Here is a 26,853-nt window from a genome sequence, read left to right on the forward strand (position 1 = left end):
GGTGCTTTGATGGCAGTCTACGTTCTGGATGGATGCCTTGGTTGTAGATATCCTTGGTGTGATGTTTTTCTCAGTTGCTAGTTGTTTTGTAGGCTGTAGGAGTGATGCACTATGTGAGTGGGCAAATTTTCTGCCTCTCTTTGATGAGGGAAAATGGAGGTCTTTGAAATACTTTCTGTTTTCCTAGCCCTGTGGTCTTCTTAACAGTGTGAATTGTAATGGCATACCCAGTTTAGTCTCTGAGACAGTAGGTAGCGCTTGCGGGTGAGAATCAACCACACCTTGTATGATTGAGGCAGTAAATGCTGTAAAGGGCTGTGCAAATTGATCTCCCTGTCAATAGGTGGTACTTGATGGAAGGAACAAGCTGCAGTGTTGTTTTTGGGTCCTGTGACTGCACTATTTTCTCAGAAGAGGCACTCAAATGCTCCAGGTGGTAGATGGGGCCTTGGAACTTCAGATGAGTCCTTTTTCTTTGCCACAGCAGAGGCAGGTGGAGGAGTGTGGCTAGGTGAGACTAGGTTGGCTGAGCTTGCCCTCAGGCTCCACAAAAGCTTACAAGGTATCTGTTTCAGCAGGGGTCGAAGATCTGCTCCCAGCTTCTGGGCAAAGCCACCAGAGAGGGGCTGAAATGACCCCACCTAATCAAAAAGTCTGCTTGTGGAAGCAGGGCCATCTGAGATTCACAATCTGGCAGTCTGGAGTGGGCCTCACACCTCTCCACCCTCTCCTGCTTCACAGGTTCCCCCAGTGTCTGCCAATAGGCAGGAGCTCAAGCCAGCCGAGTTCCCCCATGACTGTGATGTGGGCCAGGAGGTTCCTTGCCCAGGATCCCCACCTGAGCTGAGAGCACAGCCCTTCTGTGGGGGGTGGGGTTCTCCATGAGCACACTGCAGCTAGGACTCACACTGCACTCTCCCCCCTGAGCTGCCCCTGTGGCCTCTCTTGCCTCCCAAGACTAATTCACAAATCTCTTGGAGGCAGAAGGTCTCTTTAGCAACTCGGGAACCCACCAACTGTCAAAGATGTGAGGAAGGGAGAAACAAACCACTGTACGTACCCCTCTCACTGGACTCCAAGCCTCTCAGGGGTTCATCTCTACCAATACCTTGCAACTTCTTCCCTTGGAGCTCTGGAAAGTTCTGTCACCCTTACCTCAGTTCCACACCCAATCTCTGTCTGTCTGTTCGGTTTTTTTTCTCTTTCACCTGAAACTACTTCTCCTTATTGAGACACTCTGGCAGCTGGAGTCTCTGGTCAGCCATCTTGCTCTTCCACCTGTTGTTTGATTTTAGCATTCCTACCTGCCCCCATGCCTTAAGTGTACTCTGAGAACTGCTTGTTGGCCCAATTATATTTCCACAAAGAGTTCTGAACCCAAGGACTCAATAATGGTTAATTTTCTTTGGAGAATATTTCTATGAATATTAATGGCTTTTTATTTTGAGATTTCACCTTCCTCATATAGTGTACTTCACTAACTATATCTTACTCATATTTTGGCAGCTGAGAAGAACCCAAAATATTTAGTATTTGGGTTCTAAATTTATAAAAATGTTCAGTAAAATAAGTATTAAAGTAGTGTGGGTTGTGGACTTTTGTACTGATTAGCATGAACATTTGAAAGGCTTACAAGTAGTACTACAGAATGTTTCAGGTTTACATGTCTTTGTTATATGTTCATTTAAAGCTATCTAAATCAGTTCTTATGGTTTTAATTACAATTGCAAAATGAAAATTTCGTAAAATTTTCTTAGTAATCTTATAGAATCTTTAGTAGCTATAACTTTAATTTTTTTAGGAGTTTTGCTTAAAACTCCTTTGCTTCATTTTCTAATTCGTAAGTATCATTGAGAGGCTCTGCTATGAAAAAATATATATATATTGCAGAGATGTTAGGGATTTAGGCTAAATTAGTCTATTGATTTTCAGGTTTTAGAATTTCTATTGGAGTCCTGATATATTTTGGGGGGTTTTCTTTCTTTCTTTCTTTTTTTTTTTTTTGAAAGGAACAGTGAGGTGATGGCAAAGTGAATATGTTGCATTTTTTATTCTTATCTTTCTTCAGATGTTACTCTTTCATGAACTGCAGAGTGAACCTATCTTTACCAAGTAGTTAGCATGCTGATATGTTGTACATTTTGAATAATTCTTTATTAAAAGTGAGAGAAAATGAACATATCAAATGTCAAATAGCTTATAAAAATTCTGTGAAAATCCAGGAATGAAAATTGTATGTTTGGATTCCTGTTTATCATATCTCTCTTTGTGAGGCTGATGCTAGCTATCCAATAGGATTTTCCCATAACAATAAAAAAAAAACCCACACAAAAAATAACATAGTAAAACTGAGACATTCTAATGTAGTTTATACTAAAACAATAATAAAAAAGAAGTTGTTTATACTTATGGGACAATCCAGGGAGGGGAGAAATACAGGGCTGAACACCAGTTGATATGAGAAGGCCCTGGGGTTTTGGTGGTTCTAAGTCTGCACCAGCATATGATGTGTCTGCAATGCTGTTATAAATGCCATGTTAGGTAGATTTAATGGAGAGTTTGGGAGGTTATAGAGACCTGGTGGGCTCTGCTCATTAGAAAACATCTCTAAAAGAGGTAAGAAAAAATAAGAATGTGTCCAGAGAAGAGCTAGAATGATAACTGTGGTAGTAACCATTCATTGAGTAATAATAACTAACATTTATGGATATTTACTGTATCAGAGACACTGTGCTAAGCCTATTTTGTTATCCTACTTACTATTATTTAATCATCACAATTATCTGTATGTATGGGACACCTACTTTAGTTTATAGCCTGTACCAGAGATTGAGGATTCAAAGAATCAAAGTTGCCTGACTTAGAGACAGTTTATAGAAGGAATCCACTGAGAGAAGTGGGGTGATTGCCCAAAGACAAAATGATTGCGCGTCTAGCTGATGGTTGTGCCAGAGTCTGAAGGGCTGTCATGGGTGTGCCAAGGGGAGTGGTCATTTAGGTGTGGAGGAAGGGGGAATAAATGCATGAAAATGGTGGGAAGGCAGGTATCTGTCACTGTAGTGGAATCCACATAGTTAGCTAATGCCTGTGTTCGAAGACTCAGTACACACAGTATGTTTTCTGGAGGGTATAGAAACTGGACCAAAAAGTGTCATGGGAATCCAGCAGAGGTAGAGATTTACTTTGTACTGGGGGTACCTGACCAAAATGTGGCATTTGGGTTGCCCTTAAGGTGGTGAGGATTGATGGATGGAGCCAAAATTGGGAACAGTGCAGTGTCTGATGGTTTTAGGCACAGAAGCATGCAGATAGGAAATCACAGGACATTTTGGTGCAATGGTGAGTATTTTGGTTTGGCTGTAGTGCAGATTATATAGTGGGAAATAATGGGAGAGGGAGCTGAACAGCTGGGGGCAGGTCTTTGAAGACCACAGCAGACAGTTGCAACTCTTAATTTTGTGAGATTGGGGAATCATTGAAGGCTTATGATGAGAAAGATGGTTTTAAGGAGATGATTTTTCACAGCTAATTTTTGCTTTCTGATAAGATGGTACACCTTCTGTCACTAAAAATGTGGCAGTTTAGATGACAGTCTGGGAGGAATGTTATATAGAAGACACACCAGGAGTGGGAAGTTTTAAAATCCATGGTCACTTGCACGGCTCACACCATGGTGTTATCTTCACTTTGTAGAATAAGTGAGCACTTGGTCGGTGAACCTTGGTGAAAGATGCAGAGGAAGGGTAGAACTTTAGGTTCCATTTGGGCTCTAAAGTTCTTTGATATAATTCTAGGAGTTAATGTAAGTTCTAAAATAAGATTTCATATAAAGGTCTGTTTCTCGCCAGACATAGTGGTACGGGCCTGTAGTCTCAGCTACTTGGGAGGCTGAGGTGGGAGGATCGCTTGATTCTAGGAGTTCTGGGCTGTAATGCGCTATGCCGATCAGGTGTCCACACTAAGTTGGACATCAATATGGTGACCTTCCAGGAGCAGGGGACCACCAGGTTGCCTAGGGATGGGTGAACTGGCCCAGGTCAGAAATAGAGCAGGTCAGAACTCCAGTGCTGATCTGTGGTAGTAATGCACCCGTGAATAGCCACTGCACTCCAGCCTGGGCAACATAGCAAGACCCTGTCTCTTGAAAAAAAAAAAAATCTGTTTCTTTCGCAAAAGGATAAAAGTTACAGAATTTTCACTCCAATAAAGTATAAAAAACTTTTTAAAAAGAGAAAAGGTTAAACAACAATTAGATTAAATTATGGCTTTTCTCACAAACCTTCCATTTTTTTCCTGTTTGCTACTGTTTTCTCTTGCGTCTTTTATAATAACTGAAAGGAAGTAATGATGAACTCCAAATTGATGTTGTCTTATTGGTTAGTGTTCATGTTTTAAATATAGTTACTGAAATATAATTGTTGAAAATTTCTGAACAAAAGATACCAGCTTGCAGTAATGCCAAACAAAACTGAATCCTTGAAGGATTTCAAGATATGTTCCCTTAATGTCTTTGTAAAATTTCATACTTCTTAGACCAAGACCTACTTAGCTTTTTTGAGAATATATAGATCCACTCAGAAAAATTTACCGATACACATGTACATAGTCTTTGAAGGAAACTATAGGCAGGTTTACAGGTCCCACAAAGAATCCATAGATGACCCCCCCCACTTCTCAGTAAGAAACTCTGTGACTGATTCAAGGGTTACAGAAATCTCATTTCAATACATTTGAAATAGGGACAAAAAGGATAGGTTCTGTATATATCTTTGAAACAGTGTTTTTTGGGTGGAACATACAAATAAATGCCTTTAGAGGTAAAAGTTGTATGGAAGCCAACAAAATATTAAAGAAATCCAGAAATGCTGCTGAATCCACACATATTTCTCAGAGGTCCTATAAACATTACAACACATTTATCAAGGAACATCTGAAGGTGCCAAGATACTTCCAGTAATAAGCATGATCATATGATGCAAATGTGTTTGCATAGCCTTGGGGGGGGGGCGGGGGAGGGAGGGGAGAGGGAGCGGGGAGGAAGAGAGCAAGTAAAGAGTAAGCTGCATTAGTGGTTCTCTCCTGTAGTTGCGAAATGGACTTGTATTGAACAATAAGTTAGAAGACATCAGTCTCTCCAAAGAAGTGTCTGCTGAGACCTAAGGAGTATTATTTTTAACCCACATTAGGCATGGAGTCCACCCCCTAAAAGTTAGTGCTTTGTAGAGAAAGGAGACGGGTACGTATTGAGCATGGGGTTCTCCACTTCACCACCCCAACCTCCCTGAGCACTCCCTCGTTCAGAGGAGAAGAGGAATTGGTGGAAAACAAAATTAACTCCAAATGGTTTAAATAAGAAACTCTAACAAGGGGCTGTTTATAGTAGAAAGGGTTAGGTGAGCACGCAAGTGGATATTAATAGACGATGAGGCACAAAAGCTGGCAGCAGCTGGAAGCCGTTATCACCCAAGGGCTGAAGGCGCCAGGGAAGGACAAGGATTGTGAGAGCCCAGTGACAAGGGAAGCTGTGCTAAGACTCCACTCCGTGGACCTGTAGTCGTGCAGCCCTGCAGCTGCTGCCAGAGGTGCTGGTTCGGCTTCCTGGGCACCAAGCAGGGCAGAGCCAAAGGCAGGAGAACCCTGGGGCAGGGGCAAATGGAGCATAACCAGATTGCACTTTTCAACTCCTGAACTTCTCTGAGAAGACCCAAGATCTTGTTAGTTGCCATCCTGGTGAAACTGTTTGTGACGAGGGCACTGTCCTTCAAGGTTTTCACTTACTTACGTTAATAGGTGGTTTAATCACACCCTCAGAGTGATAAATAAATACTGCTTTTCTAAATATCCTTGCTTGGGAGACTTTGGAACATTCTTTAAAGAAAGAACATTGTACTCTTACTACCAGGATGGTCCTTGTTTCCATTTGTTTTAGAAACCATTACTTAAGAAAAAGGGAGACGTTGCCATACACATTTGAAAGAATCCCATGTGTGGTTAGTGGAGGCTGTAAACATATGGCCTTCACCAACTGTGTGGACTCCCTTCCAGCTTTGTCTTTCCGTGGAAGTTAACCCCACCATTACATATTCTGGCCCAGTTCTCCTGAGGCATTCTGTATCCAGAGCCAAAGTATGTCAGTGAAATATTAAGAGTAATGGCACAACAAATAAAAAGAGATAAAGTTGAGAAACTGCATGGCAAAAAGCCTGTCACAAGGAACTTTCGTAATTGAGAAAGCATTGTCGTCATTATTGTTAACATTTAAAGGTCTCAGTTTTTAAGGGACTTCTTGAAACATCGTACTTGGAAGAAAAGTTTTGACTTAAATACATTTTGTTTTAAAGTACAAGCATGTAATTTGAATGAGTTAATCTTCTCAGATTTTGCTGATACTTGGTCTTTTAAGGTATGAGTATGGTCTTTTTAAGGTATGTTTTCCACGTTATGAATGTACAGTTGTTCGTGATGGAAAATACAGAAGAGCTTGAAGCATAAAATAAAAATTACCTTTGACTTTATTACTTAGAACTAATCACTATTAATTTGGTTGTTTTCCTGTCTTCCTCTTAATATATGTGCATCCTTAAAATGAAATTATATTGTGTTCCTTTATTAATATTTTCCAATTGATTTCTAGATATTTTACACCAATTTTTATTTCCACCAAGGGTACGTTAAAGACTTTATCTTTGTTGGCCTTATAATTTTAAAAACTTTCCCCAATTTTATAAATAAAAATGATTAAGTAAGAGTGAACTTTATTCCTATTTATATATGTATTTATCATTTTTCTGTTGGATTTTTTATCCATGTTTTCGCCCATTTTCCTATGGGGCAAGTAGGGGTTTTTCTCTTGATTTAGGAGTTCTTTGTATAGAAAAAAATCTATTGAAGAAGATCATCTTTCTTGTTAGAAAGGATAAGACTAATTAACAGGTGATGTTTAATTTCTCTAACATTTGATGAGAAGCCACAGCCTTCTTGCTCTTAGAAGAAAAGCCAATTTTAAAAGACTAAACTCTCAAATTTTTTATTATTTACTGTATTTAAGCAGGGCATGTGGATAAGTGCTGATTTAGAGATTGTTAGGCCTCAAAGTAACTTTAGATATTTTTATTAGGAAAAATGAAGGCCGGTTTTGAGGTTGGCAATTTAAATTGTATCCCCACCCCTACTCACCAAAGATACAAATCTCTTTGGATTGAGAGATTAAAACCCTTGGTTTCTACTTAGTGGAAACGGTTACCAAAAAGCATGAGCAAAACAAATAATATACAATTGAGGCAATGGACATGAATATTGTTGTCTGTATATGTGGCTTCATGAAAAAAACCTATTCATAGCTGTTAAGCTATTCTGTAGAAGGTGGGAGTGAGAAGAAAGGATTGACAGATAGGCATTTTCCAAATGATAATTTTCTTTAAGGACATTTACCTAATATTAGGCCTTTTAAATCTTTGTGAAAATTACCAACTTTCTTGAGATCATGAATAAGCTGGAAACAGTGTCTTTCACATGCAGTCAATTAATTGCACCTATAATTAGCTGCTCTTTAGTGTAGTAGAAAACTTTCACTAGATCTTACAACAAAGATGAGAAAGGTGAAGGCTTTTAATGCCAGTTTCAAGTCGGTAAATTATTTTTAGAACTGAATTCCTGAAAGTTTTGCTGTTTCCTACATCCACCCTTAATTGTGCTTCAGATGTCTCGAAAAGACAGAATTTCTGATTTTTAAATTCCTGCTCTTAGTAGGCAGACATGAAGAGATCATGTATGTGGTATGATGTGGTCACGTCTTTATTTACAGGAATTTCCTAATGGAATGTGTGTGAACCCTTAAATGTGTGGTGGCTTATTCTGTAATGGCAACCAGCAGTTGTGTGTTAAAATTTTTCACAAAAAGTCTCAGCTGTTGTAAAAAGGAACAATCTGCCCTGGCCACAGATTACAGCGCTTTGGGTTTAGACCACAAGCGATACCTCTGGGACCTGTCATGTACACTGTGGACATCAGTATTCCTTGGAGAGAGAATGAAGATTAGTCACATCTGGCTCTTAGAAGTTCTTGCATAACTTGCTGTTATCTCAGCACAATTTCCTGGGGATGCTTTATCCTGGCACATGCCTTCATCCCCACTTCAATGTCCCCTCCTTTGTGAGAAGGACCACTGAGCATTGGCCTGGGATTCCATCGCCATTCTAGAGGGCTGGTATCCAGTGTCCCCCTCCTCACCCTGGGTCCCTGCATTATCGTTTGTCATGTGGGGTGGCTTGGCTTTGTTCCCACCGTCACTAGAGTTGCCCACCTCTAGCTCATACTTAGTGAACGTCCTCCCTTGCAGTGATGTAGAGCTACCCATGTTCTCTGTAGGATTGTTCTATACAAACTATTCTGATGATTCCAGATTTCCTCTTGGCACTTAGTTTCCTTCCCTCCCCTTCCCAGAATCTTCCTTATCTCTGGAATATAGAGCTCAGATGCCAAGAGGCTGCGGGGAAACTAATTGAGTTAGGCTTTGTGTTTTTAACTTTATTTTTCCACCCCTCCGTGTTCCGAAGCTAGATTTCTCTTGTGCTTTGGATTTTTTCGTGCCCTCCTCCTACCTGAGCAGCAACTCTGAGATTATGCTTAGGGTTTAGTTTACACTGCATAAGATAAAGTGGTTTATAAGATAAAGTAGTTTACCCTTTTCCAATTCTCACACTCCTTAAATACATCTGTTTTTGGTTATTTCATCTGGTATGCCTTGATTTTGCTTTCTGCTTTGTTTGCATTTCGTTGTTTTTCTCTGAGATTATTTCGAGGTTTTTGCTGAGTCCCTATAACTCTGTTTCTGATTAAATAAACAGCTTTGATAAGTCACAGTGGAATCTTAACACAGGCATGTGTACAATTTACCTCTTCTATCCCTTATGCCTTATTTCCACCCAAAGTTGAAAGGGCGGTGGAGAGCTGTGATAATAGCATCGCACCCTTATATTTTGAGCTCCGTTATTGTTGATTAAGTTGGAAATATTGGTATTCCATCAGCAAAAGCTCTCATTTATTTTCCAGCTAGCTTTGGATTTTCTCAAGCTGGTAGCTCTATTCTACCCAACTGATAAAGAGTCTATAGGTATGTGAATGTACCTCCCACCCTTTGCTTTCATTCAGCAAGAACCTGACTGAAATGTTCATTCCCACAGTGATGAAGGCCACAGAGGTGAGCTGAAAAATATCTCGAGGAACTGCCATACTTGCTTTCTTGTGATTTGCTCACATCACTCACACCACTGTCATGTCAGGAATCCTCTTTCTCTGTTAAGCTTTAAGTTTCATTTCGCCAAATGGAATTTTGATATAGGAAGTTGCCCCGAGGCTTCATCGTGTACAGGCCAATGTGGACACCAATGGGAACATTAGTCTCGTGAAAATTAGGTTTTTGAACTTAAAATCCATTTGGTTTTTCATGGTTTGCTATTTCCCTTCTCTTTTAGTTGACTAGTAAGGAGATTAATTTTTTCTGTTTTAAAATAAGGTAAATAAGGGTGATTTTATGCCTTATCCTAAAGCAATATGCAGTTGGCCTTTGAGCAGTGTGGGGGGCTGGGGATGCTGACACCGTGCCTCTCCCCCTGCACAGTTTAAAATCCGAGCGTAACTTTTGACTCCCCCAAAACTGAACAGCTAATAGCCTGCTGTTGTCTGGAAGCCTTACTGGCAACATAAACAGTCGATTAACATGTATTTTGTGTGTTACCTGTATTACATACTGTATCCTTACAGTAGAGGAAGCTAGAGAAAAGAAATGGCATTAAGAATATCATAAGGAAGAGCAAATACATTTACTATTCATTCAGTGGAAATGGATCATCATAAAGGTCTCAATTCTCCCTGTCTTCACGTTGGGTAGGCTGAGGGGGAGGAGGGGGAGGAGGGATGGTCTTGCTGTCTCAGGGGTGGCAGAAGCAGAAGAAAATTGGCGCATTAAGTGGACCTGCACAGTGTTTTTTTTTTTTTTTTTTTTGAGACAGAGTATCGCTGTGTTGCCTGGGCTAGAGTGAATGCTATGGCGTCAGCCTAGCTCACAGCAACCTCAAACTCCTGGGCTCAAGTGATCCTCCTGCCTCAGCCTCCCGAGTAGCTGGGACTACAGGCATGCGCCACCATGCCTGGCTAACTTTTTCTGTATATATTTTAGTTGGCCAGATAATTTCTTTCTATTTTTAGTAGAGACGGGGTCTCGCTCTTGCTCAGGCTGGTCTGGAACTTCTGACCTTGAGTGATCCACCCGCCTCGGCCTCCCAGAGTGCTAGGATTACAGGCGTGAGCCACCGCGCCCGGCCGACCTGCACAGTTTAAACCCCTTTTGTTCAAGGGTCATCTGTGGTTGGTTTACAGAAGTCCTGCAGCAGGTGGGCCTGTTCTGCCTCTACCCCGGTTGTATCACCTGGCATAGTATGGCTGCGCACTAACGTTTGGCCTTAAATACATATACTCGGGCTCTTCCACCCCTCTCTTGAAATACACTCTGCCCTTTTATTCCAACTCAGTTTATTGGAATTCTTGTTGTCAAAGAACATTCCTTGAAAGAATCTGGAATCAACATTACTGGCCACAAAATAAGTGTAGAGTGCATTGGCTTCTTGTTGTCCTGTTCATTCTTTTGAAATCATTTCGAGTCAGGTTTGATGAGTCAGTTCAGGTTTTTTCCATCTCTTGATAAAGTACATATTTTCATTTTCAAAATGTGTATTTGTAAGTTATTTGACCCATGTACAGTTTCGGTTTAAAAAGGAAACTCCATTTCCCAAGAGGCCGGGGAGAACTTGTGTGACAGTGAAATGTGGGCCGTGGCCAGCTGGCCAGGAGTCGAATTCACGTTTGTTGATTAGCAAAGTGACTTGCCAGCCTAAAGGAAAAGTGATCAAAAATAGCACACACATTAAATGTCCCCAAATGGGGTTTGACGTAGAATCTTGTCTTCGTGTGGAGTAGTCAGTGCGTTTGTTTTGTGCCTGTGATCACATTCAGGAAATGCCAGTGGGATGAACGCTGCCTTTCATCGAAAATTGCACACTAGTGGAGTGTGTAAAACAAGAGCAAATCCAGTTGTAGATCCGTCACCGAGGTTCAGAGGCTGTTCGTCCCCTGCTCAGGCACAGTGTTTACAGCCCACAGCTTCAGGTTCTTGGAAACATTGTAGAGTTAGGTGATCTACTTATCATGACATACCAAAAAATGGTAAAATAAAGTTGCTTCTCAGGTTAGTGTGATTTAAGAACCTTATAGTATTACTTTATGTCAAAGAAATTCAAATTTGTAAGGAAGTATAGCACCAATTTGACTATATTCCTTCTTTTATTTTTCTCAAAGAAACTGTACTCCAGAGGTTCAGTGACTCTTCCAGGGTGACAGTGCTCATTTATGGCTAATCTGGAATTGACCGTGAAGTCCACATACTCTCACTGCATCATGAGGGAAGTCTGTAGCGCATTGCAGAGTCAAATCATGAAAAGTTAACACACTCTGTGTGATTCACACTGGCTTTTTTTATCCTTTCCAAGTCAGCTAGTGCCCTTGAGATGTCTGGGGCTTTTTCTGAGACTTAATGTGCATTGACTCTTTCAGAAAATTGTAATCCTAGGGCCACATTCTTTCTTCTATAAAAAATTTGGCCATTGCTACTTTGGAACTGCCTGCTGACTGTTGATATATTCCCAGGGGTTGCAGGAATTTCAGGGGAAGTTGGAGCTGCTCCCCTGTTTGTCCACTGACCACTCTTGACAGAACCAAACCCTAGCTAATGTCCCTCTTCATTATATTGTTTCAGAGGCTAAAGCTCTTTAGGAAGAAATTACACTTGAAACAAAAGTGAAAAGAGCCCTTGGCTAAGGGAGAGTAAATTCTGTCCAGTGGTCTCTTCTTTATGGATTTAAGATCAGTTTGACAGTTTTGTTTATATGCATAGAATGTGCCAAAGCTGTCCTGATTTCCAGCCATGGTATGGAACCTTTCCCCATAAACAAAAGTGCAACTCTAATATGATGACTTTTATCTTGGGGTGTTGTCAGTGGGAGGCAAGGAGTTAGTCAAACAAGGGATTTTGTGTTGTTTTCTTTTTCTAAAGAACATGCTGCAAGTGAAAGACTTACTGTGAATTTTGGGGGTTGACTCTTTTCACTCAGCAGTACTCAACCACGGAGACAGGAAAGTAGCTACCAACAGATCGTTGGTGAAAGATCGGCTTAAATTCATCCTGGGTCAATAGCACGTTACTTTCTGTAGCATAATAAAAGCAAATGGCTGATGTATTTTCTATAGGTTTTTCTGTGGGATAGGAATGAAGTGGGAAGGAGATTTAGGCTTGAGGAGAGAGGGAAGAGGCAGTAAAATATTCACTAATGTTTCCAGGGTTGGGAGTGTTTCCAGGGAGAGAAAAACCAAAGAGTAGAAACCAGAGCACCAAGAGATAATCTTTTAAAACCATAACTACATTTAAGTTCATAAAAACATTCCAACTCTTGTAAATGTTTATTTTTATTGAAAATATGTTTTTTTAGCAGACGTTCATATGAAAATAATTATTGCCTTATCAAGTCTTTATGAAAGGTTTAGCATTTTTAAAAAAGGACACGTTTTCCTTATTGTTTTGCAGTATCCACATATAAAATACCCCTTTCATACACGTTGTCATAAAGTGGTGCAGAGGACATTGGAAACTCAGAATGGGGGAGGGTGGGAAGGCAGTGACGGATCAAAACTTACCTATCAGGTACAATGCACACTACTCTGGTGACAGGCACACTAAAAGCCCTGACTTCAGCATTATACGATCCATCCATGTAACAAGAACATTTGTACTCCCTAATATTTTGAAATGAAAATTATAAACAATAAATAAATAAAATCCCCCCATCCACGTGCATGTCTGTTACAGCTTCATATCCCTTAGTGAAGGCTGGATTACCATCTGGTCGTCTTCTCTTCCATAGGATGACACCAGAGAGATGTGAGCAGATGGATGGGATGGGAATCTAAAAACAAAAAGTCTGAATGAATATCTGACAATTTTCTGTATTTTTATAGAGATTCTAAGATCATAATATTGGAGTCAGAACTATTTTGGGAAGTGCAGGACATATATGGTCGCCTTGGATATAAGGTTCAGGCTCTTCCTATTGAAGTCCATCTCCTCCCTCTGTATTTAGCCATTTCCTAAAATATGGGAGCCATGCAACAGTCTACTGAGTATCTAACCATTTATTTAGCACTATGTCAGTTACAAAACCAAATAAAACATGATTCCTGTGTTCAGGGAGCTTGAAGGTTGGTTATAAAGTAAGGAACATTGTTTTTAGAGTAAATGTCTCGAAACCTTCATGCCTACATTGGAGTTGTTCCTCAAAGCAATTACTTTTGAGAGGGGGAAGCTATATGCTTATTCCCTGTTTCTCTACCATCTTCTAACACTCTTTATAGTGGACCTTTTCCTCATTTTTGTGTTTAATAGTGTGGTTTGATACTTTGACTTTTCTTTTCTCTGTCGAGTATTTCCAGAATGAATATGAATGAAAGCTTAGTTTCTTGTGGTATTATAGAGACACATTTGAGTTGTAAACTGTAACAGTCATTGAAAACAGAGAAGTGTATTCCAGGAATTGGAATGAGTAAGTTAAGTTCAACCTGGAGTAAGAGCCCACATCTGGGGTGTATCTTCTAAGCAAGGGTTGAAAGAGGGCATGAGAAGTGCAATGCTATTATTCACCTTAGCAATCTAAAGCAGAATTGTGTCATGTTTGTTTCTCTCGGTCTTTATTAAATTGGATTATTTAAAAACCCACTTTTCAAAAAAAAAGCACTAATTCAGGTCCTGGAGACAGATGTTACATAGTGGTGACTGTAGTTGATAATTTATAGTTTTGGTCACTAGATGGTGCCCTTTCACTTTGAAAGAGTTTTCTATTGAGGCTTCTGCTTTTTATTTTGCTTATTGTGAGGTTGATGCAAATATGGTGGAAAATCAGATTCTTTGTTCAATTGGATCTGAAGTTCCCTGTCCCTGTACAGATGCATAGGAATTTTAATGTGGTATGCAACCTAAAGGAATAGGTTTGCAGATTATCATGCTACTTGATACTTACTGTTAATTTATGTTGTGAGAAAAATACATTTTATCCTGTAAAAGCATTTTGTATCATATATATTTGGTGTTGGTGAATAGATAAGCGACTACACTTAAAATATTTGTGTGGTTTAATCTGCCTATACTTGATTTAAGAATCACTTGGAAAACCAATCAAATGCCTATTACCAGGTCCTCAATGTCCAGGAACCCGTAGTTTAGCAGGCATGTTTTGAGAAACACTGGATTCTAGTCATCCACATTAGTAGTGAGCATTTTCAGTACAGGTTAACATCAGTGTCAGCCAACAGTAACCCAAACCAAAGTTAAGGATAGCTGAGACTGAAATTTTGAAGGTAGACAGCTCTTTGTGTAAATGTTGCTTAGAAGAGTTAAAATGGACATAGTAAGAATTACTGAAGAAAATGCTCTGTTTACATAGGTGTGGTCAAAGTTGGCTAGAGTATTGCAGAGAAAAGGTGGTCCTGGTCCTCACTAGCATGAGAACCTAGGGAACAAGCAATGGGAATCAGAGATGCTGTAACATTGGTTCTCTCTCAACTTGTGGGGGTCAGACATCCCCTGTGTCCTGCACTTAGGCCCTCACTTTACAATAGCTGTTACTTAAACTATTTTAGAAAGTTTCAACCAATCTTAAGGCCTTTGGTCTTCACAATGTCCCTGTGACAGGTTAGGTGTCAGAGGAGCGATTAAAAAACTGGATAAGAAGATGTGCCTGAGGCCAAGAGCAGCCACCGCAGAGCAGGGGGTGGAAGTGATGGCACTGACTCAAATAAGCACAGCTGCTGGATGTCCCCCAGGGGGCCAGAGGCCGTCCTGAACGCTGAAGCTCTGTGTGCACCGTTGTAAACTATGATTTCACCATCTTAGTCCTGTTAATAACAGTGGGTAGCTTTAAGAATACGGTTTGGTTCTTTCTTTTCTTCCTTCTTCTCTTTTTCTTCTCTTTTTTTGGGGGGCAGGGTGGGGAGGGAATTGCCCAGTTGCGCCTTTAGAATATGATGTGCTCAGCGTGGCATTGATATTACCAGGGTTGTGGGATGAGAGATCACAATATCGGGAAGTACGATGTCTGTCCAGAAAGTATCCAGCCATGTAGTATATACTCGTCATGTTAACAATGGCTGGATACTTTCCGGACAGACCTCATATGTGTGGTTTAGATAAAATTCCCACCCTGTGATTCTGATTCCTTATCCTAGAGAAGACATGCTTTAGAAGAGTTGAACGATTCAGGCAGAACTACTAGTTAATTGTGAAAGGTGCTCAGTAAACATTTGCTGACTCTCTCAACTGACTCAGCGTGTAATACAGGAGATAAAGAACTCAGCTGAGAAGTCAGTATGTCGTAGGCGCTCAGTAAGGTTGGGATTATTGATGGTCGTGACAATCATAATAAATTCTCTAGGTGTTATTCAGCTTTGTCAGTAAAGCTAATGAGTATAGGACTTTCGGCTTACCCCAGAATGGTCTTTGTCTGAGTCAGGCTGGCCTCTAAGGAAATAGAACATTTAGATTGCTGAAGTGACTTAAAAACCTGATTAAAGAAAGAACTGAAAGAGGCAGGTCCCTAGCCCTTTGGCTCTGATGTCTCTCCCTCTACCTGGAAGATTCCAGCTCAGCCAAGTGTCTCACCTCCTCTAAGCCTTGACGCAAATCTCACTTTCTTAATGAAGCCTACTGCCCATCCCCACTTTCTGATAGCTGGTACTCCTCATCCTTTTGTCTTGCTCTCCTTTTTCTTTTTTCCATAACATTTATATTCTAATATATTAGATAATTTGATTCCTTTTTGTCTCCCGGCACAAGACTGCAAGGTTTATCATTGATTTATCCCCTAGCTCCTGGAACAGTGCTTGTGCATAGTAGAAGTTCAGAAAATATTTGTTGAAGAATTAATGCTTTCCTATGTAAAATTCAGTGGCAGTAATAAACAATAGACAACATGTATTAGTCACTCAATACTAACTCTGGATAAGTATTAAATATTCCTGAATGAAAATTAAATTTTTTTTCTATTAACCATAATCTGTAAGGATATCTTCTAAATTATTACATAGTTTAAAGTATGGCTTCATAGTAGGAAGATATTGGATTATAATGACCAAGCTTCTGACTGGTTTTCTGGGACAAGTTAGCAGATCACTCAGTGCCTTAGTTTCTTCTGTAAACAGCCTCACAAAGCAGTGCTGTGTGGATTAAATGAGTTAATGCATTTAAACCTTTAGAACAGGGCCTGGAATGTAACAAGCTAAATTGGTAAGTTCAGTTTATAGACTCCTCACTTGTTTAAAAATAATTGTGATATATTTATTTTGCAATTATCATATGATATACTTGTTTTGCAAAAAAAATTTAAAGTTAAATGGTTTAGCAAATTTTCAGAAGGAAGAAAGCCACAGATAATGTACAATTTGGGTATTTTCTGTATTCCTGTTTTTATTACAGTAATAACATACCTAGAATAAAACAAACATTGAATTTATTTTGGATCTCTTAGGTCCTAACTCAATTCTAAAACAGAGTTTGGGGGTTTCACATGAGCCTTTTGTTTCTGATTTCTTATAGATCCCCATATTAAGGTTTCTGGAAAGAAGGAAGATGTGAGAGAAGCCAAGGAAATGATCATGTCTGTCTTAGACACAAAAGTAAGTGAATGTTAAGGACACTCAGATGTCAGAACCTTGTCTCTACAAGGGCTACTTCATGCTGTTGTGAAAGAACCATTTGGAGAAGAAAAACCAGGAGAAAGTAATGGTGGGTTTTAAAATAAGCACATGTGATTCTACAGTGGAGGTAAAGTTCTATTTAATATTTGAATAGGTTCTCTCATGCTGGGTAATTGAACTGTATATACACACACACACACGTACATGTGTATGTGGATATATGTAATATATGTACATAGGTGTGTACATATATACCATCTTCAGAAACAGAAATTGCCCCTGGGTAGTATAGGGTAAGTAATAAAGGTTATAGTAATTAGCATATTTGCGTTTATGATGCCAGTAGAAAACCACAATGATTTTCTGTATAGCTCTGTGCTCTGTGTGTGATGGCATGAAATTTGATGCTTTCTCTTACGCAGTCATGCTCACTCTCTCTCCAAGTATATGTATAGAGAAATAACAGGGAAATTTAAATATGTAAAAATGTATACTCATTTGTGAGAATTTATTTTCCTTAATAAACACATCTAAATCACTTATTATATACCAGCCACTTTGCTAATAAGCACTTTACATTTTATGAAAATTAATTTGTTTAATCCTCATAACTAAGTCACCACAGAGATATTAACTAATTTGCTCAGGATCCCAGAGCTGGTAAGTGAGGAGGTGGGATTCAAATCCAGGCTGTCTTGTTCTTAACCACTTTGTTTTTCCACCTCATATTTCATTAGAATGATCTGTGATCTCTCTCTGTCTTTCTTTCTTTCGTTCTTCCTCTTTTTATTTCTTTCTTCTCTTTGTTCTTTTTTAAAAAAATTTAAATCATTTACCTTACAGTTACGAAATACTTTAGAATTTTCTCCAAAAGGGGTTTTTTTTTTTGTATTTCAATGGTTAAACTTAGAGAAGAACTAAGTTTAAAAATGAAAATATTTAATGGGTGTTTTAACATGTAAGAATTCAGAAGGTTCAAAAATACTGGTATTTTTAAAATCTTGTTTTATTTTAACTTTTTGATTTTACTTTTTAAGGCCCAAAGAATTTCAGTAACAGTTTTGTAAATGAGAAAGGATTTCATGTCAGTCTTTACAATTTTACAACATTAAATTTCATATCAAAATTACATACATGAATTCCAATATGACCATAGTGTTTTTATTCATTATGTCTTGGAATTTTACATTTTGCTTTAATATAACAAATATACTTCGTATTAATTTACTTAAGCCATTTCACTGTCAGACATCTGTGCTTTGTGATCTCTTCCTCACTCTTCTTCCTACCAGCAAGAATAATAGATCACTTTGTAACATTTAACATACCTATATAGAAGTTAAAGCAACATTTGTAAATATTTCCTTATTCACAGTTTTGAGCTTTATTTTTACTTCTAGTTTTCTGTCATCTTAGTCCTACAGTCCTATTAACATGCATGTCTTGTAAATGTGTTTTCATCTATTTTTAGTTATTTGAATTAAATGTTTCATGAATAATGTCTTTAAAGAGAACATGAGTAACTTATTTGTAATTGTAGTTGACTTTATGTAAAGACTATTTTCCAAAAAATTATCTTCGTAAAGACTACATTTTCTATTTCTTCTGACAAATTTTTCTTATAATGAGAATTTCTTTTTTATAATCAAAGAGAAATGAATTGACAGAAATTGAACACTTGTAGATTTAGATGGTCTTCTTAAGGAATTTGAAAGATTTCCCACCGGCTCACTTTTTATTAGTACTGTTCCGATTCCCTTGGCAGCGAAGTGTTTCAGGAAGTTGTTCTTTCCTTTTTCATGCATCAAGTTAACAATGTGTCATTTCTACGTAGAGCAATCGGGTCACGTTGAAGATGGATGTTTCACATACAGAACATTCACATGTAATTGGCAAAGGTGGCAACAATATTAAAAAAGTGATGGAAGAAACTGGATGCCACATCCACTTCCCAGATTCCAACAGGAATAACCAAGCAGAAAAAAGCAACCAGGTGATTCGTCTTTTCACATGAACTTTTATGGGGTGAATTACAGCCTTCATTTTCAGGGTGCATGTCTTTTTTGAGAGGTGAGAACAAAAAAGTAATCCTACAGATGACATGTAGTATGCACTCTATGACTGCCTGCAAGGAGATTGAAGATGCTGTGCTTTCCTGAGGCAATGAGCTATAGGTGGACCCTAAACTCTTGATCTCTAAATGGTTGATAAAAAACGGGAGAATGTGATGACCACAAAATGAAGCCCTTCAGGAAAAGCTGAGAAAGCATTTCTGTTAGAAAAGACCTGGAAGCTTGACAAGTCCAGGAACATTTTCCATTGCCTGGATTCTGTCTGCAAAAACCCAGAAGTGGTCCCCTAGGCTACACCAGATCACCTTGTGAGAGGCAATATGTGAATGCTTGATTTCTTACATTGACTGAATTATGTCTCTCTCTAGTTTATATACATTTTTTTGAGTTCTTCTGTTTGCAGACAAATGGAGCTCACCTGTCCACATGTAAGCACTTTCAATACTTGAAGAACAGATATTATTTATGTTATTTGGAGGTGTTCTCTCTTCTAAACTAATACTAGAAACCGTGAGCCACAGTGATGAATAAGAGATAGTCTTTTCTCCACAGGGACTAGTGGTGACAGTGTTGTGTATGCACAAGGGACTAGATCGAAAGCCATAGTAAAAGCAAGGGCAATATTTAGAATATTTAACAACTGGTATGGCATGGCCATCAGCCCTAAGAGTAGTGTCCTGGAGCTCCTGTACTCCCACCCCAATGCCAAGACTAACGCTGTAGTTGATGAATCATGGGAAGGTCCAAGAGATCCCAGGAGAAAGCTCCAGGTGGGTGTTAGAGCAATGATTATTCACCGTCTGGTATGGAAGAAGTTCAATATTTTCAGAACCTAGTGCAGCCGTATCACTGAATATTGCTATGCATCTGGTATGCAAAGAGTTTAAACAAAAGGGAGACAATGCAGTGAACAAGAATAATTATAAAGAGGGTAGGATGGCCTCATGGGGGCTGTGGGGCTTCAGGTAAGTCCAAGATATGATATAGATCAGTTGGCACAAATCACCTGAGCATCTCATTAAAATGCAAATTGTGATTAATCAGGTCTAGATTAGGGCCTGAGATCCTTCACGTTTAACAAGCTCCAAGATAATATTGTTGCTATTTGTCGCTGGACGACACTTTGAGTAGCAAGGACATAGATTAACTGGAAAAGCAGATGTGAATTAGATTGAAATAAATCTCATTCTGTATTTTCTTGCTTTTGCAGGTATCTATAGCAGGACAACCGGCAGGAGTAGAATCTGCCCGAGTTAGAATTCGGGTAACTTTTTATTACTTTAATATTGTACATTGATGTCAGCAATATTTGTATTACATATAAGGCATTAAAAAATCATAATCATTTTATAACCAAATCGTATGTTTAGTCAAGTAGGAAATAGTGGCAAAAATTGTTTTAATGTCTATTTCAGCATTCATTATGTAAAATTTTATTGTAAGTATTTAAAAAATGAGTTTCTATGTTATTTATAATCTTTTTTCCATCTACGATGTTAGAGATATTCTGGATTTCATCTGACTCAGTGTCTCTGATGTTTTTAAATGATCAGAAAGAAGCCTGAGGAAAAATGCCACAGGCAGTATGAGTTACAAACTCTCAGGTTTCGCAAAAGATTCCTTTCATTTAAAAAACAAACCACATATTAGTCTACCTAAGCTTACATCTGCAGTAAAAGCAATTTATGTTTGAAAATCCATATTCAGAAAAGAACCAATGAGTTATATACATCTCTAAATGCATAATATTTTAACTGTCTCCTTTGGGTTCTCATCATTGCATTTTAGGAGCTGCTTCCTTTGGTGCTGATGTTTGAGCTACCAATTGCTGGAATTCTTCAACCAGTTCCTGATCCCAATTCCCCCTCTATTCAGCACATCTCACAAACGTACAACATTTCAGTATCATTTAAACAGCGTTCCCGAATGTATGGTGCTACTGTCATAGTACGAGGGTCTCAGAATAACACTAGTGCTGTGAAGGTAAATGATTCAGATAATTCTGATCATCATAAATGTACAGATCATGCAAGTTTTATTTTTAAAGGATATTAGACTAATTGGTTTTCCAGAATTTTCCTTTGTATTATATTTTGGCTTATAGAATGTACCGTGTTCTTCTATAGCTATTAGAAGTGTGATAGACTCCTTCTCTCTATATGAATAGTTATTTTATAGGATTATTCCCCTGCCACCCTTTTCTCATAGGAAGGAACCGCCATGCTGTTAGAACACCTTGCCGGGAGCTTAGCGTCGGCCATTCCCGTGAGCACGCAGCTAGATATTGCAGCTCAACATCATCTCTTTATGATGGGTCGAAATGGGAGCAACATCAAACATATCATGCAGAGAACGGGTGCTCAGATTCACTTTCCTGATCCCAGTAATCCACAAAAGAAATCCACTGTCTACCTCCAGGGCACCATTGAGTCTGTCTGTCTTGCAAGGCAATATCTCATGGTAAGGTTACTGACATAAATGTTAGCATTTTTTTTTAACCTTTTTGGATGCACTGTATTGCTGTACCCACCGTACTAAGGTGATATTTAAGAAAGTACTTTGGAAGCCTGGTCAAATAAGAAAGTTTGTTGGTAGAAGAAAATAACTGGAAGAGTAAGGTTTATCGTGCCTCAAAAGGTTTAATTTCATTGCCTCGGTGAGTAATTTTCTTGCGGTCTTCTTTTTTTTTTTTTTAACTTAGACCAGACACAGAAGAGGTTACATTGAAGTAATCGAACTGTATTTTGTGGCATGGATAGAAGGTGATTGTTTTCATCTGACGTGTAATATTAGTGTGCAGTTTGCATTTAGCCAAAAAGTCTTCTGTTTAATCAGAAAAGTAAAAATATCATTTAAATTTCACCTTCAAAGATGCAAATGCTGGCAGCCTGAAATATCTGTACATTTCATAAATCTCTGATGAAATACTGTTTACAATTAAAATACCATTTGAGCATCACTTGTTGAATAAAAACAGCAGAGCTATATGCTATAATTGAATACTGTTTCTAATTTATACTTTACAATATTTCTGTCCTTCCTATATTCATTTAAGACCCCAGTGTGTGAGTTGATATATAGTAACAAAATGGATAGATATAATGCTAGGCTCACAAATATTCTTATCTAAAACACCATTGTATTCTCTCATTCAGTGCTTGACCTTTACTGACATTTGAATCAGTAAGCATCAGGTGTGACCTTTTGCTATTATTAACTTGCAGAATTTGTTTTTGAGAAACTTTAAGAAAATCCAAGTTTGTATTGTTGATTCCATTCCTCTGACAGATGAGAACTTGTTATAATCATTAAGGATTATAATTCATGATTTTTATGAAATTTGTTGTGTTGTGAATAATTTTGTTTAAGCCAAGCGTATTTTATCAGATTATTTTTAATATACTATACTACCAGTCAGGTAGCATATTCATATCTAAGAATGGTCATAATTATTTTTCATGTTTTCTTTTTTCTGCTTACAAGTTTTTTAGACATTATTGTGTGCAGTTATGAATTCACATTCTTACTTTGGCCATACCTGCCAAAAATGAAATGACACATTATTGTACAATATTGAAAGAAATAAGGGAGAAATAAAAGGCTTTAACCTATATTTGAAATACCATCACCTTTCTTTTTATAGCACTGTCCTTATAAAAAATCACTTTTATCCACAAGAGAAATGAAGCATAGTATTTCATTTTTATCCTATTATGCTTAGTGGTAACTTCTCCTGAGATGTATGTACAAAATCCAGCAACCAGTGAGCTAGCACTAACTACATGGTTTCTATACTGAGTAGATTAGGGGCTGGGAAGACAGTATCAGAGAAAAAAAAAATCTAAACTCTTTAGTGCTAAAAGTGAGATAGTTAAATAAGGGATAGGAGTAGCAGTTTACTCCAGGAAGGAGGAAAGGTTTGAGCTGCCTTAGAAGGTAAGCAGGATTTGCGTTGGAGAAGAAGCCTTTGATTAGTGAAGATACCAAAGTGCAGGATCCCTTTAAAGGATAGTGTAGAGGCTGGTCTGTCCTGGAGGAAGAGCAGACATATAGACACATAGATCTGTGGTTGGACAAGCAAGTCTGGGCCGCAATGTGGAGCTCTTTAAATGCTGATACGTGTTTAGTTTTCATTCAGGATACAGTAAAAAGCCACCGCTGTAAGTCATTGAGCAAAAGCACAAGATGAGTACCCTTGGTGTGGTTGAGAATCTAGTTTCTAGCATCACTAACAAAACTGAAGTAAGAGAATAAAGGAATTTTCCAAGGTACAGAGTGGATAAAAAATTCAGGACCAAAACCAGAAACTTAAGACATATAATTTTATCATCTAAAAAATAGTTTTCTCCCCCTCAACATTATTCCCACACTAATCCTCCAAACCATATGAAGGCATATAATTTAGCTATGATATTTTGGTTTACTCTTTAAATCTAGAAAATATTGCATTATTTGCAGGCATGTTAAATTATGAGGTGTTTAAATGATTAATTTTTTACCTCCTAAACATTCTGTTGTGACATTTTCTAGGGTTGTCTTCCTCTTGTATTGATGTTTGATATGAAGGAAGAAATTGAAGTAGATCCACAATTCATTGCCCAGTTGATGGAACAGCTCGATGTCTTCATCAGTATTAAACCAAAGCCAAAACAGCCAAGCAAGGTTGGTTCAGAGTCTGGACCCAGAGAATCATGTATCGTATTGTATTGTATATAGTGTTATTTTGCATACATGTGTGTATTTGCCTATACATGAAACTAATACTCTATGCAGGTTGAGTATCCCTAATCCAAAGGTCTGAAATGCTCCAAAATCTGAAACTTTCTGAGCACCAACATGACACTTCAAGGAAATGCTCATTGGAACATTTCAGATTTTAGATTTACAGGTTAAGGATGCTCTATCCAGTATAAATATTCCAAAATCTGAAAATGTCAGAACTTTAAAACACTTCTGGTTCCAAGCATTTCAGATAAGGGCCACTTAACCTGTATAATATATATATTGTTATATATTTAGTTATATAAATATAAATTTGTAACAGTATGTATTATTGATCATCTCTTTATATATGTGTTGGGTTTTGGAGTCCATTTTTAGTAACCATTATTTCTTCTATAAATATATGAGAAAGAAAGAAAAACATATTTTCTTAATTTGCAATCTGGTAACTTTAAGCTTTACTGAGTTACCAGAGAGTTGATAAGGCTACTTATGTGTTATTTATGTATATGTATGTGTGTGTGCATACCCAATGTAATTTTAAAAATCTAGAGTACTTAACTAGATGCCAGCCATTATGCTAGCCTTGGAGATTTAAGGAATAAGTTCCTATTATTTTTAATAAATAAAATTTTCAGTACTGAATTGTCCTCAACTCAGCCTTCCTGGAACTTTTCCTGTAAGCTGTTGCAAAATTTCATTAATTACATTTATAGCAAAAATTTAATGTAATAAATCTGATTTTAAGTGCTAGTGAGAATGAGGAAAGAGGAATGTTCCTACATTAATATTGTCGTGTAAATTGGCACAACCACTTTGAAGAGCAATTTGGGACCATCTGGTCACTTTGAAAGTACGGAGGACCCTACCTGCAGCAGTTCTACATCCAGTTAAACTCTCTGAAGAGTGGACTTCCAGAAGTCAACATGAGAATGGTGTTGAGTAAAAAAAGCAAATTGCATGATAACATGTACTAAATGGTAGCATTTAGATATATGTATGTTTTTAAAGTGCAAAGCATTATCTGGCTGGATAGACACCAAATTCATGATGAGTTGCCTTGGGGCGGTAGGAAGGAAAACAAAACCAGGAAAGTACATAAGAGAATGTTTGATTTCCTTGACAAAAATCAGAAACAAAAAATAACAAATCTGGGGTTTGGTACATAGTTGTTGTGTTAATCTTGGTTTTCTAAGTTTTGTTTTTTTTAAAAAAATAACTCTTCAAAATAAAAGGATATATAAAAGGTATCTGTGTTAGATTTATGGAAAGTTTAGAAGAAAAACATAAAAAATAATTCCTGAACTGAGTTCCCTAACTTATTCTGGTAAGTAAAACACCAAACAGTCATGCCTTTTATTTTTTAATTTCTAAACTATAAATCTTAATGTAAATATAGAATGGTGTATGTATAATATATATTATATATAAGTTTGTATATGTGTAAATAATGTGGTATTTACTGTCCAACTGAAGAAAAATAATCATGCCTTCTCCAAAAGAAAACTTCAAAGGAAAAGATAGCACTGATTCTAAGTGAACTTGATGTAACAAGTTTAAAGTTAGATAGCAGGACATTAATTTTATGTATTGTGAAGCTTCATGTTTGACTAATTTGAGTTGACTGGAGTCACTGTAGGTATCAGGATTAAGATAAAGACAGAAGAGATATTTGAGGATTTATGCATATAACGATGGGTAGGCACAAGAAGAATTGCAGGAGTTCAGTAAGAAATGAGCAGAGGTTGGATAAAAATAGATTATAAATGAGAACTCTGGAGCCTTGTAGCATCCCAGGGCCATTAACTTACGCCTAGCTGGCCCCTATTCTAACTACTGCTTTAACTGCTTTCTCAGCCACAAATTCTCTTTACCGTGCATTGGAGGCTTTCCCCCATGGGCTCACATTTCCAATTTTCAAAATTAGTCCATTGAGGGGGAAAATGATTTATTATTTAGCAATTTTTTTTTTACCATAAGCTTTGCCATAGATATGTCATCCATGAGGAATAGTGGTACCTCAACGTCTGTTAGTTAACTAGTAAACTATAAATGTCAAACATAAGTGACTGTTATTATGCAGCCTATATATGGTGGCAGGTTTAATTTGGTTCATAAAGATGAGATAAAAGTGGGGAAGGTTTAGTGTAAAGATGGGAGGTGGTCAAAGAGAATGGGCTGTAGAGTTGGACCTGGCTTCCCATCCTCTTGCTGCCCTTCCACAGCTGTGCCCTGAGTGACCTTGGCCAAGTCCCTTAACTTCACTGAACAGGAATAATGATTCCCACCCTGTATGGTTTTGCTGAGAATGGGAACATGTGCAGCTTCTATCACAGCACCGGGAACACAAGACATGCCCTATAAATGGTAACTAAGGTTCTAGAGTTTTACCAGAGTGAGTAAACTGTAGAAATAAGTGGTTAGAATTTGCAGTTGATTTTAAAGCAGCGCATTAATATGTCCCCTGAGTGGAATTCTTATTAGCATATTCATTTTCCACCTGCCTTCCCCACCCCCTTCCCCCATCCATTGTAGACTACTCGCGTGTCACTTTTTTTTCCCCCCATTATGTGTTTTCATAGTCTGTGATTGTGAAAAGTGTTGAGCGAAATGCCTTAAATATGTATGAAGCAAGGAAATGTCTCCTCGGACTTGAAAGCAGTGGGGTTACCATAGCAACCAGTCCGTCCCCAGCATCGTGCCCTGCCGGCCTGGCATGTCCCAGCCTGGATATCTTAGCTTCAGCAGGCCTCGGACTCACTGGACTAGGTATAAAATTTATTATTACAGCGCTTCTCAGTCACCGGGGAAATGCTTATCTGGTTCCCTTTCTCTCTACCATTCAGGTCTACATTTAAAGGCTATTTTTTTTTTTTTCCTCTTCTTCAGGTCCTAAGATCAGGTGAAAAGCAATAAAACTTGTACCAGTCCATTTTGGTTTTTTTATTAGACTCTGGATTTCTGTTATCTAGGTTCTCCCCATGTTGGCATAAATAATCAAGGTCTGACTGTTTTATTTTCAGTGGCTGCGTGTGTTCTTCTAAATTAAGAATGCCATTAAGATTGAAGTGAGCAGGCTGACTGTAATTTATGTGTTTGTTCTCTCTTGCATTTGCAATATTGCCATCAGTCCCTAGAGATAAAGATTATCCCGTTTGCTTTTCAAAAAGTAATTGCAAATCTGTATCAGGGTTAGGGCGAGGAGGAGGTGAAAACAAGCAGAAGCCCCCAACCCCAGTGTTGTTAGGCTTGCCTCACCCAGACGCAA

General features: G+C 38.2%; 1 protein-coding gene across 3 annotated transcripts in view; it reads left to right on the forward strand.

Annotated features, from left to right (window-relative positions):
* BICC1 (BicC family RNA binding protein 1) overlaps positions 1-26,853 on the forward strand; it is a 265,859-nt gene that overhangs the window by 203,953 nt on the left and 35,053 nt on the right. For all 3 annotated transcript variants that reach the window (XM_045568788.1, XM_045568790.1, XM_045568791.1), the window contains exons 4-10: positions 16,691-16,770; positions 18,626-18,784; positions 20,074-20,127; positions 20,652-20,846; positions 21,072-21,323; positions 23,394-23,525; positions 26,168-26,354. In XM_045568788.1, coding sequence (XP_045424744.1) covers positions 16,691-16,770; positions 18,626-18,784; positions 20,074-20,127; positions 20,652-20,846; positions 21,072-21,323; positions 23,394-23,525; positions 26,168-26,354 — 1,059 coding nt within the window. The remainder of the gene's footprint in view (positions 1-16,690; positions 16,771-18,625; positions 18,785-20,073; positions 20,128-20,651; positions 20,847-21,071; positions 21,324-23,393; positions 23,526-26,167; positions 26,355-26,853) is intronic.

The sequence above is a fragment of the Lemur catta genome, chromosome 14 (assembly GCF_020740605.2).
Source record: "Lemur catta isolate mLemCat1 chromosome 14, mLemCat1.pri, whole genome shotgun sequence".
Lineage (NCBI taxonomy): Eukaryota > Metazoa > Chordata > Mammalia > Primates > Lemuridae > Lemur > Lemur catta.